Source organism: Leptodactylus fuscus, chromosome 9 (assembly GCF_031893055.1).
Source record: "Leptodactylus fuscus isolate aLepFus1 chromosome 9, aLepFus1.hap2, whole genome shotgun sequence".
Classification (NCBI taxonomy): domain Eukaryota; kingdom Metazoa; phylum Chordata; class Amphibia; order Anura; family Leptodactylidae; genus Leptodactylus; species Leptodactylus fuscus.
In genome coordinates this window covers 20,517,554-20,530,725 of record NC_134273.1, presented here as the reverse complement: position 1 = coordinate 20,530,725, position 13,172 = coordinate 20,517,554, and the positions used below count along the sequence as shown (strand labels likewise).

Sequence of the window (13,172 nt, the reverse complement as noted above, 5' to 3'; positions counted from 1 at the left end):
AAAGCTGACTGCGCAGGCCCACCGGCCACAAGAAAATGGCCGCTTACACAATATTGTAAGCAGCCATTTTCTTGTGGCCAGCAGGCATGCGCAGTCAGCTGCCCAAGGCCTAGAAGTTTAAAGCCACTGCCGGAAGAAGACATGAAGAAAACCCGTTCCTGAGGAAGATGGAGGCGGCGCTGGAGAGTTCTCTCACAGCATTGGGCCCGCCCCCAGTGCTGCGAGAGAACTCATTTGCATACCGGCGAAAACCGGATTATATACCGAACGGTGGCGCGGAGAAGACATCTAAAGGTAGGAGATGAATAGCCTTTCTTAAAGCTATTCCTACGTGGTAGGCAATAAAAAAATGTGTTTTAATGATAGGATCCCTTAAAGGCTTTTTGGATGCACTGTAATGAGTCATGCGGTTTTTGGGGAGGGGGCGTATATAGTTTCCCTCTCAGGACCACCATTATATTTAGGATATTCTTTCTCTGTCAGGATTACTCTAATTAATTTGATAATCCCTTATGAAACACTGGCCCTGGGGAAACTGTGTAACTAAGTCCTATACACCTGAACACGTGACCATGTAATACTACAAGAGCCAGGTATCACCGTCACGTGACTTCAGTAATGAAATCCTGAAGGAAAGCCCAGGCACCGTCACCATAGTAACCACGTCGTCCCGCCCCTCTCCCCGCTGATTGGTCCGCTCCTCCATAGCGCCGCTTTTCCACTCTGTTCCGATACTCAACTCCAAACCTGATTGGCTGCCTCCTGGAAACGCGCCATCTGAGCTCAGCTTGATCGAGCGCTGGAGGAGCCAATCACCCCGGCGAGTGGGAGGGGTTAGGGTGATGGGGCGGGGCTTAGTTTGACAGCGAGGTGTGTGGTAGGAACACGAGTCAGAGGAGGGCAGTGGGAGGCAGGTGCGGGGCTGAGGAGGAGGAGAGGCTGCTGTGTGCGCTCAGGTAGGTGCTCACTGTTATATCAGGTGGCATTTCTGCTATATCACATTGCAAATGCATTGTCTAGGACTATAATACATTGCATTTTCCAGGGTAGGTGGCTGTCAGGGCATGCTGGGAGTTGTAGTTCTACAATGTAATCAGATTGCATGCATTGAATCATCTCAGGCCAAGGGGGAGCAGCAGGTGGCGGCCAGGGCATGCTGGGAGTTGTAGTTATACAATATCAGATTGCAAATGTCTTGTTCACAGCGATCATACACTGTAACACTGCAAGCTGGGGCAAAGGTCAGTAGGTGGTTGTCAGGGCGTTCTGGGAGTTGTAGTGTCACCACCACCGGAGCGCTGCTGGTTATTAACCCCTGGTCTAGGACCACACGGCCACTTGTGGCTTATGAATTGGCTCATTTGACAGTATGGATGTGCTGGATGGCTTGAGCATTGTTCACATTTGTCTTTTGCAGATTCTCCTTCCTTTGACACCATGGATCTCATCTTGTACCTGGCCGGCTCTCTCGTCCTATTACTGCTGTGGATCAGGGCCCGAGGCTTTGAGTACGTCATCGTCCACCACAGATGGGTGTTTGTCTGCCTCTTCTTGCTCCCCCTCTCCGTGGTCTTTGATGTGTATTATTACGTCAGGGCCTGGCTGGTGTTCAAAATGTGCAGCGCCCCCAAACAGCATGACCGCCGGGTAAAGGAGATTCAGGAGCAGGTGAGTGTCTGCAACTATCTCTTATGTGTTACAAATTAAGAGTATTTGTAAAAGTGCTGTTGGGTACACGGCTGATTTAGGGTTAACAACATTAGGTTGGCCCCCAAATCAGAAAAGTTGTGTCCAGTTTCTTGTCGGTCGCCCACAGGGGTCATGTATGGCCGGGTGCAGCATTACTGACCCCCCTCTATGACATCCCTACATCTCAGGGCTCTAGATGGCAACTGAAGTTGTTTATTAGGTTGCCTTATAAATCTTGTCACCATTTTCAATTTCTAAGCAACCTTAGCAACAACTTTAGCTGCCAACTAGAGCCCTGAGGTGTAGGGATGTCATAGAGGGGGGTCAGTAATGTTGCACCTAGCCATACATGACCCCTGTGGGTGACCGAGAAGAAACCTGTGACTGGACACAACTTTTCTGATTGGGGGCCAACCTAATGTTGTTAACCCTAAATCAGAGTAGTCCCAATACCTCTTTTCTGTGACTATGACTATGTAGTTGGATAGTATATGATACATTATGTAGTGGGGAACTATAGGGTACATTACGTAGCAGGGTAATGTAAGGTACGTTACATGACAGGCTAGCATAGGGTACGTTACGTGGCAGGGTAGCATAGGGTACTTTACGGGGCAGGGTAGCATAGGGTACGTTACATGACAGGGCAGTATGGGGTACTTTACATGGCACGGTAGTATAAGTTACATTGCATGACAGGATAGTTTAGGGTATGTTACATGGCAGGGTGCTATAGGGTACGTTGCGTGGCAGGGTAATATAGGGTACGTTACATGGCAGGGTGCTATAGGGTACGTTACGTGGCAGGGTAGCATAGGGTACGTTACATGGCAGGGTGCTATAGGGTACGTTACGTGGCAGGGTAGCATAGGGTACGTTACGTGGCAGGGTAGCATAGGGTACGTTACGTGGCAGGGTAGCATAGGGTACGTTACGTGGCAGGGTAGCATAGGGTACGTTACGTGGCAGGGTAGCATAGGGTACGTTACGTGGCAGGGTAGCATAGGGTACGTTACGTGGCAGGGTAGCATAGGGTACGTTACGTGGCAGGGTAGCATAGGGTACATTGCATGACAGGATAGTATGGGGTACGTTACATGGCAGGGTGCTATAGGGTACGTTACGTGGCAGGGCAGTATGGGGTAGTTTACATGGCACGTAGTATAGGGTACATTGCATGACGGGATAGTATAGGGTGCTTTACTCGGCATGGTAGTATAGGGTACATTGCGTGGCAGGGTAATATAGGGTACGTTATTATGTTATTATATCTTATTTTTCTCAGGTGCGTCGCTGGAAAGCTGAAGGAGGTAAAAACTTCATGTGCACTGGAAGACCCGGCTGGTTGACAGTGTCCCTGCGTGTAGGGAAGTACAAGAACACACATAAGAATATCATGATCAATCTCATGGACATCTTGGAGGTTGACACTAAGAGACAGGTATTTGGTTGTTCTTATTCTTATTTGGAGGTGTCTGGCAGGATACAGTTCAAGGGTTTATGCCTCAGAAAATCATGAGGGTCCAACCTCAGGGACCCTCAGAATCATGTGGCTCTGAGACTCGTATACCAATGGAGTGGTGGTCTCATATACAAACTACAGCTCCATTTACTTGGCTGTCTCAGTCCCAGAAATGTCGGTATGGTAGAACATATATGTGACCATTACTCCATGTAAACAGGAGCCATTTCTGTGATCCTTCACCTTGTGATCACAAGTTTATCTGTTATTCTATGCATAGGTGAGAAATTTTGTATCCATTCCTTGAGTAATTTGTGTAATATTATGTCATATTATATCTGTTTTTATGTTTGGGTTCTCTAGGTTGTACGTGTGGAACCTTTGGTGAATATGGGTCAGGTGACAGCCCTTCTGAATTCTCTCGGCTGGACCCTTCCAGTAGTACCAGAGCTGGACGATCTGACAGTCGGTAAGATTAAATGTAAAAAGACATAAAACTAGCTAAGACCTGAGGACTACTCATTGTAAGAATTTAGGATTTGGGTGGTGAAAGCAAAAAAAAAAAAAAAAAATCTGAACTTGACAGAATCTGAACAAGAAGTGATATCATCAGGAAGACGCCCGGGACCCTCCTCCATCAGCTCTTTGAAGAGACCGCAGCATTTCACCAAGTGCTGTGGCCTCTTAACTGCTCACCAAACCCAGCGCTGTAGTTTGAACAGTGGCCGTGCTTGGTATTGCAGCTCGGTCTCATCTACTTGAATGGGACTGAGTTGCACATAGGCCACGTGATGAATGAACAAGGTGTCAATCAGCTGATCTGTGGGGGTCCCAAGAGTTGTACTTCCTCCAAAGGATAGATCGTCCATATATAATCTCAGGAAACCCCTTTTAAAGTACTATATCTCCTTGTGTAGGTGGTCTGATCATGGGAACCGGAATCGAATCGTCATCCCATAACTTCGGACTTTTCCAGCACATCTGCTTGGCCTATGAGCTGGTCCTTGCTGATGGGAGCTTTGTGCGTTGCACTCCGGTAAGACCAAATCCATGGATATGGACATTGCAATTTTTTTTACTTTTTTGATCAATATTTTGTAATATCTATATAATAAATTCCTCCTTACAGACAGAAAACTCTGACCTCTTCTATGCCGTCCCCTGGTCTTGTGGCACCCTGGGCTTCTTGGTGGCTGCAGAAATTAAGATTGTCCCAGCTAAGAAGTATGTGAAGCTGAACTACACCCCTGTGAGAGGCCTGGAGAAGATCTGCGAGAAGTTCTCGAGAGAGTCCAAGAAAAAAGAGAACTATTTTGTAGAAGGTTTAATGTACTCTGCAGACGAGGCTGTAGTAATGACCGGAGTCCTGACGGATGAGGCTCGGCCAGACCAAGTACGTGACGCAACGTCATTCCCTGATGCCATCCTTCTGTATTTCGTACGTTCCCTTTTATAACACATTTCTACTTTAATGCATTTCAAGGTAAATAGAATTGGGAATTATTGGAAACCTTGGTTTTTCCGTCACGTGGAATCCTATTTAAAGAATAACCAAAGTGGAACTGAGTACATCCCCCTACGTCACTACTACCACAGGCACACGAGGAGCATCTTCTGGGAGTTGCAGGTAGGTGTCCAATATAACAACCAGGGCTGGGTGATCACGGCCTAAATAAAAATTGGGCATTTCCTCAATTACGATTATTTGGTCCATACCCCTAGGAGTGTAGTATACGAAGTCTGAAATATTCTTTTTTTTTTTTTTTCTAGGACATCATTCCTTTTGGAAATCACCCCGTGTTCCGATACCTATTTGGCTGGATGGTGCCCCCGAAAATCTCTTTATTAAAGCTCACCCAAGGGGAGACCATCAGAAAGTTATATGAACAGCATCATGTTGTGCAGGACATGCTTGTGCCAATGAAATGTCTGCAGAAAGCCATCAATGTCTTCCACAAGGAGATTAACGTATGTATGGCTTGTTGGTAACCGCTTCGCCTGTCCCATTGTGCTGCTCGACCAATGGTCTATTCAAAACCGGGGACAAACGTTTCCTGTTCTCCTGGTCAGTGGAGGTCTAAGGGCGAGTTCACACCGGTGTCCGGTTTATCCAATCCGGAGGGTTTCCGTCTTCTGCCCCGAGAAACTGAACAGGGGACGGTAACCTGGTGGTCAGTTTTCAAACCCATTCACTTGAATGGGTTTGCAAAGTGACCACCTGTGTGTGTCTTCTGCCTGTCCGCGGCGAAACCGTTTTATTTAGCCGGACACAAAGTTCCTTGTTGGGTCACTATTGGTGCAAAGCTTGCGTTACCTACTATAATCTGCTGTAAGAAAAAAAAACCCCAAAACTTCACACTAAGTAGATGCTCAGCTAAGCTGTTAAGGATGTATCTGATGAAAAGCTTTTTGACTGTTTCCAATAATGACCATCAGAATTGTGAATGGATTATATTACAGATTGTGATGTAGGATGAAAGCAAAATATTGTATTAATTAGCATTTTCTGTAGCCTATATCCAAGTCCAAGTTGTAAAATGGTGCCTATGAGCCCGTGGGGTCCCAGGTCATATTCTCATGAGTCTATCTATGCTTTCCGCAGGTCTACCCACTTTGGCTTTGCCCTTTTATTCTGCCAAGTAATCCTGGCATGGTGCATCCCAAGGGTAATGAAGCAGAGCTCTATGTAGATATTGGGGCATATGGAGAACCAAGGACAAAGCACTTCGATGCCAAAGCTTCTATGCGACAGCTGGAAAAATTTGTCAGAGAAGTTCACGGGTAAGTTATAGTTTTTTGCTTGGATAGGGGAAAGTGAAGTGCACTGATCTGTATTCGCAATCTCAAGTGGCCGCTCAGTTCATGTCATCCCAGGGAGCAAAGTATCAGATATTGTAGATAACAGGGTAAAGATCACTCGGATGTGTTTACACAGAGGCTTTACCCTTATCATACCTGGTTTGTAACTACTATTCCTGTCTTTTCTTCTTCAATGAGTGATTTTGGTCTGTCCCCTTACATAAGAAGTGTCAGTTTACAATGAAATCTATGGAGGGGGGAAGAGGTGAAGGAAAGAGGCAGAGATAGGAGACTGCTTAAAGCAATCAATGAGTAATTTCTGCTAGGAGAAAGCTGGATAGTAATTCCTGATAACCCAGTTGTCCTGAAAGAAAACTCTCTCTACAGTGCAGATGTCTCTTGGCTTTGATGAGGCCTCCTCTTCCTCTCAGACTTCTATTGTACAGATTTGGCAGAGTAAGGAAAATAAGTGAGGAAACGGGCACTTTTCTTTAATAAACTATATTAAAAACTTTATCTTTACTTGCACTATGAGAAAGAAGAAAAATTAGACTGTAGGCTAGGGATACACTCTGATTTTTACCATGAATCTCATTGCATGACCAAAGATCGCTAGGTCGTCTTGCAACTCTTTCACTCATATTAGTTAATGGAGTTGCATCGCAACCTTGAAGGAGCCGAAATGTGACTGCATTAAGCAACATGAGTGAAAGAGTCGCAGGGTGACCCCTTTAATTTTTTTTCCCCCCATTTATAATTGTCTTCCTTTCTCCATTCAGTTTCCAGATGCTTTATGCAGACTGTTACATGGCCCGTGAAGAATTCTGGGAGATGTTTGATGGATCCTTGTATCAGAAGTTGCGGCAGAAGCTCGGTTGTAAGAACGCTTTTCCAGAGGTGTACGATAAAATTTGCAAAGCCGCCCGTCACTAAGAGCGAAAATCAGGTTTGCTACAGGTTACAAAAAAAATATTGAAATCAGACTACAACTCCCAGCAGTCAACTGAAGGACTTTGCAATTTCTGACAACCTTCTAACAAGTGTGCCTCACCATTACCATCGTGGATCTGTTACAGTGGCGCCGTCCTTCCAGCCTTGTCAGAATTGCGCCACTGCTACACCGACATTCTCATAAAGCCTCTTTTAACCCATAAAGAGCTGGTCCCAGCCAAGCATATTTAATTGTGGATTTTATTTGTGGCAGACTCTTTATGCTTTGATGCCGCCGTTGTCCATCCGAGAGAACTGTGATCAAAGTTTTGTAGATGAATGTGAACCTTGGTCGTGAAGACTGAAAATCTTAAGAGTTGGTTTGCTGATAAAAGCCAAAGGAAGACGATGTGTGTATATCTGGATATAAGTGCCAACCAGCAGAAGGCTTTCAGTAATTGACTTTTTGTGTGTATAATTCCTTATGTTAATACATGGAGTCTATCGGCTCCTTTTATAAAATGGAAATGAGTCTTTTTTTTATTATTATTATGGGGTCTGGTGTTGTCTCTTGTCACTACTATGTTATTGGGCACAATGTCCTAGACAACACCATACAGATAAGTCTACATATACGAATGGAACAGACAAGATGTGGATGGCATCTGTGCACCATTATCATTTTACATGGACTCATACTCTTAGGGTAAGTTCACACAGATTTTTGGTCAAGATTTTGAGGCCGTATCCGCCTCAAAATCCTGACCCAAAAGACTGCTCCCATTCAAATCAATGGGAGCTGCTCAGGTCTTTTTTCCGGGAGTGAGGTGCTCATTCTTCAGGCTTTCACCTCACGGTTCTGCCTGAAGACACTCCCTCCTCCGGACTAGGCCCATTCATTGGACTTAATCCTGAGTGGAGTGCGTGGCTGGATGCCGATGCAGTGCACCGGCTTTCAGTTGCAGCTGCCCAATTTTTGGTCTGGAACCTGAGGCAGCCTCCGCCTCAGGTTCCGGACCAAAAATCCCGTATGAACTTACCCTTACAGGGATCGTACCTTAGTTATTAAGAGTCACACGCTTTACCAAAGAGAGCAAACCTGGCCTATGCAACAATAGTCTTAATCTGCCCCTTTAAATTCTCATAAATTTGACAGCTTTAACAAATTCTCATACGATGTTATTTTACAGAGAGCGAATCATTGCATTTACCAGTATTAATCACATACAAGATGCTATTTCTAAGCAAGTATTAGATCTTGACATAGAAATTGCATTTGTGCATTATAATATCATGCCCTGCGCTCCCTACAATACACATTACAGTAACTGCACATGATAATACAACATTGCACATCCTCCAGTCACTATTTCTAATGGCTTTAGCCTCATGCTGAACAATGGAGAGCATAGGGTCATTTACAGGAAGGTCATTTACTTGGAAGCCATTACAAATCTTCTCTTGACACAATTCAAATGTACACAATGGCAACCGTACAGTAATAGTTCACAGTTCAGGGCTCATTCACATCTGCGTCCGGGAGTCCATTTTGCAGGTTTCTGTTTTCACAAAACAGAGTAGGAGACGGAAAGCTGCAGGACTCTTTCAAACCCATTCATTTGAATGGGCTTGAAAAGTGTCCGGCCGTGAGCGTTTTATGCGCTCCGCGGGGAAACTTTTTTTTTTTTTTTTTTAAACCAGACACAGTTGGACATGCAGTACTCTGTGTCCGGTTTAAAAAAACAAAACAAAAAAAAAAAAAAACACCTTTCACCACAGAGCGCATAAAACGCTCACGGCCGGACTCGGCATGACAGGTTTCCTGAAAACGGAGATTGAACGCTGGTGTGAACCCAGCGTTACATGTACAAAAAGTCTATTCTCCAGAACAAAGTCTCACCCTGTAAAAAGCAAAATCCAAATCCAGATAACATGGGGCCGTCAGAATTTAAGTCCAAAAGTAGTAGACATGGTGTTGTGTAGGATAGAAGGTGGTAATGGAGGTAGAGCAAATAAGGCAGATAAAGGTAACAAACCATCATTATATTCAGGGGCATTAAGTGGCTATAGCATATGGTCCTGGTATGTTGATGGGGTACATTGTGTGACTTTTATATTTAGTATACCATATCTGGGCAGTGCAATATTACAGGTCGAGGGACAATAGTGTCAGTCTACTAAGGAGGAAGTGTGGCACTTTGGGAGTTCTGCATTTAAAGAGAACCTTTCATCAAGTCTGTAGAGCATTGCATATTTTATTAGTCGCTGTTCTGCCGATTCCAGAACAGTTGGATTTTTCTCTCTAGCCCCCAGCATTTCCAAGCAATCAGTGCTGTTAGTTTTGATCCCTGCTAGGCTGTTTAGTCCCTGTATTTTCAGGTGGGTGGTGTGAGGCAGGAGCCGACAAGGGGTTGTGATTCTCAGCTCTGACACTGGCTGCCTCTGATAGGATCTCTGACCCACACCCCCTGCCCGACACTGCCCCTCTGACATTACAGAGGTTACATAGCACACCAGGCACCAAAACTAACTGCGCTTGTTGCTCTGGAATGGTGGGGGCTAGAGAGAAAATTCCAACTGTGCTGGAATCAGTGGAGTGGCGACTATTAATACAGGCTAAGAACCTCTGGTGGTCGTGAAAGGTCTTCTTTAAAAGGGGCTCTATCACCAGATTTATGAGCTAAAGATACGCCTGAATAACCTTGAAAAAGGCTATTCGGGTGCTGCTATTAGTTTGTAAAAAGATCCCCCCCCCCCCCCCGTTTTTGTGAATTACCTTGCTAATCAATACGTAAAATTAGCTGGATTGTGCACGGTGGGCTTCTGCACGCTCACTACTGCCTCAAGTTTGCTTACAAACCAATAGCAGCACCTGAATAGCCTTTTTAAAAGGCTATTCAGGCATGTCTTTAGCTCATAACCCGTAAATCTGGTGATAGAGCCCCTTTAAGACTCTCTGTACCAATTTAACAGAGCAAATGATCATCAAATTCTTCATTCGTCAGTCAACTGTCCCACTGGCGCCCTGGATATGAAGACTGGCATTCAATGCACCATACCTTATTATGTATTCTCCTAGTGAATGTATTGTACAAGTCTTGGGTTTTATGATTGGGCTGTAATGTGTGGTGCGCATCCAACTTGTGAAACGCATCTTGAAACTCTGTTCAGACCATATTGTCAAAGGAAAAAAAACCCAAAATTTCAATAGAGACTTTGCAAGTACCTTTATAATCATCACCCATGCATACGTGCAGAATGCCACCCCCGCCCCGTTTATTGGTCGTGCCCATATCAATGACAGACATGCAGGTAAACTTGTCCTTCTTTATTGATGATTTACAATGAGCAATTAAATTATTATTAAAAACAAACATTCACAACATGCTAACAATCACATCTAGCCATCCAAAGACTTGCATCGCTGCAATAGAAAGGACAAGCTACGGAGAAGATACATTTTAAGAGGACCCATTGTCCAGGACGCTCAGCAAATCATACAATGAAGTGCTGGTAACCTGGGATAGTCACTTCTAGTGTAGTGGTCATGTGTAGGAGGTCACTTTAAGAAAATTTAATAGGGATGTCCAATGCTAGAAGAAATGTTGCCGCTTTCTTCCCAAAATAGCGCCCCCACCTGTCACAGGTTGAATGTGGTATTGCAGCTCAGAACTAAAATGACATCAATGAAGCCAAACAACCCATAGACAGCCATGTTTTTCTAATCCTGTACTTTAAGGGCCCATTCAGATGGTGGGAAATGAAGAGGAATTAAAGTAGACTTCCAGCTCAGATTCTTCTTCATTTCTGTCGTGAACTTCACCAAGTGATCAGCCCCGGATGAATGGGGCTGATCAGCCGAGTGTCTCACGTTATGGGTTCTGCAGCTGATCGAAGCAGGACACAATTTTTCAGTATCCCGTTTCCATCTACCGGTAGGTTCAGGATGGAAGAATTCAACCCCGATTTTGAGGCAGAATCCACCTCGGCCTAATGCACAGAACCTTCCATATTGGAGGGACCAGCCATATTTAGTCCGAAGATGGCATTGGCTAGGGTGTGAGAGTTTAGACCCCTACTGTCTCCAAGGAACTATAATGCCCAAACCCATTGAGTGCTGCCCAATCCCTGAGCTAGAATACCAATGCAATCTACTAAAGATAACATGGTGGCGCAGGGCTAGTGGGTCTCTATAGCCCTCTTGCACAACATTTTACCTATAGGAAGTTGCCCTCAAATTTACGTATTCAATGGCAGTTTGGTGGTTGCTAGGTCAACTAAAATGGGCTATTGCAGGTCTGTCAGTGGCATCAGTTGTATGTTGGGTCCAGATAGTAATGTATGTTATCTATCCTTCTATAAGGATTATGTATGGGTATTTCAGATCTCGGGGCTCTCCAGCTTTCGTGAAGGTACAACTCCCAGGATGCCGTCAGGAGATGAACCATCACAATAGTTGGTCGCTCTCTTGGTCCTATTCACACAACAGTCCCATTGCAGTAGGTTATATACAGAGTTTTAAGAATTTCCACAATTACACAATGCAAATAGCTCAGTCCAAGCTCAGTTAGAAAACGGTCGTGTTATCCACAGCAACCGATCATGCCACAGCTTCATTTTCCAGCATAAGTTACAAGATGGAAGCCGAGGCCTGGTTGGTTCGATGGGCAACAAGAATTTGAGGGGGTGCGTTAGGTTCCATCGCTTAGATCCCCCCCTATTTATTAACCAGAGTGGTAAAAGCAGCCCTCATTGTGATGTACCACATAAAACAAGATTTCCCATTGGTCTTAGTTGGCGCTTCCCATTAAATTCTGGGTCTGTCCCAAATACCACTTAGGCCAGGTTCACACTACAATTGTTAATGTCCATTGGATTCATGTGTCATAGCACGACAGCAATGGACATTAACGGTGGCAGAATAACGGACACAGACAAAGCCCCCTCCATCGGTGTCTGTTCCCATTGACTGCAATGTAAATAAGATGACGCACGCAGTCTTCCGTCATACATCCGTCCACGTCTATAATTGAATGTCCTGTGACGGATGACGGCAATAGACATTAAAAAGGGTAGTGTGAACCCTCCATTACTAGAATTCTGCCTGAGACTATTTACTTAAAGAGAACCCGCTACCTTGATTCTTTCGTTGGACATACAGCAGCCTAATGCTCCACATTATAATATACATCAGCACCGACTGGGTGCCGCCATTTTGAATACATTAATGCCGGTCAGGACCGGTGGTAGCAGCACTTTCCCAGCCCAAAGCTTCCTCTCTAGTGAACTCCCCGGCAGTCCAGACAAAGTAAGGGAAACTCATTTTTTTTTTCAGCCCTTTATGAGTGTAGATAATAGGGAACAAAGGCTGCCGCGTCCGGATCTTGTGTCTAAGATACCCGATCTTCTATACAAATATACAAAAAGTTTATCCTTAGTAGTTGTACCAATGCAAGTTATAAAGTTTTTATTTTTTAAAAAAGTTCTTTCCACAATACAACAGAAAGGTGATCGATGCTCTTTAAGAGAGAAGGCCATAGACAAGGTCATATTTTGGGTAAGAATTTAGCTGTGCATGGTGGGGTTATATTCAGGAATCCTAAGAACTACCCCATTCAGGGCCCTCAGTGAGGAAGAAGGGTACAAAGCGCATGGCTCTCGTATTTACTACAAAATTGTGACACCTGATTTACCCTCTTACGGTACTGCAATAAAACCGAAGCCTTGCTGCCCGTTTCTCCTAAAAACTGATAGGGGTTCTAGAAGCTGTGCACCCTGTGGTCACCTAACTGGGGGGGACCCTTATAAATAGTGATCCCTTTAAGCGGTACCTGCTTCTTCTAGTCGCATCCTGGACGGTGTGATTGACAGGTCCCAATAGCTATGTGATATCAGCCAGTGAGCCGCCAAATATACTACCAAGTCATTATGCCTGCATCATGGCAAGGCAGCTGTGTATGCCGAAGTGTCCAGCATAGACAGAAGGTGCAACAAGTAGCGGTAACGTAACATCACACAGTTGGGCACCTCCCAGGATGGGATTACCAGTGGCAGGTTCCACCCCCATGACCACTTAGGCTGCTTTCACATGGAGTAACGCTTTGCTCATTCTGACACGTAAACGTGTCAGAGTGAGGCGCTTCAAAACAGATCCCATTGACTTCCATGGGTGCCGTCTTACGTGCGCACTACACATTGAAATCAATGGGTTATAAAGCCTCCCATTGATTTCAATGTGTAGCACGCACAAGACGGCACCCATTGAAGTCAATGGGATCTGTTTTGAAGCGCG

General features: G+C 44.9%; 1 protein-coding gene across 1 annotated transcript; it reads left to right on the top strand.

Moving 5' to 3' along the window:
* Positions 1-865: 865 nt before the first annotated feature.
* Positions 866-7,363, top strand: DHCR24 (24-dehydrocholesterol reductase). The gene is made up of 10 exons (XM_075287110.1): positions 866-956; positions 1,418-1,668; positions 2,975-3,130; positions 3,515-3,620; positions 4,069-4,187; positions 4,281-4,544; positions 4,635-4,778; positions 4,922-5,119; positions 5,754-5,932; positions 6,730-7,363. The coding sequence occupies exons 2-10, from the start codon at positions 1,438-1,440 to the stop codon at positions 6,881-6,883; spliced, it is 1,551 nt and encodes a 516-aa protein (XP_075143211.1). The 5' UTR covers positions 866-956; positions 1,418-1,437; the 3' UTR covers positions 6,884-7,363.
* Positions 7,364-13,172: the final 5,809 nt, after the last annotated feature.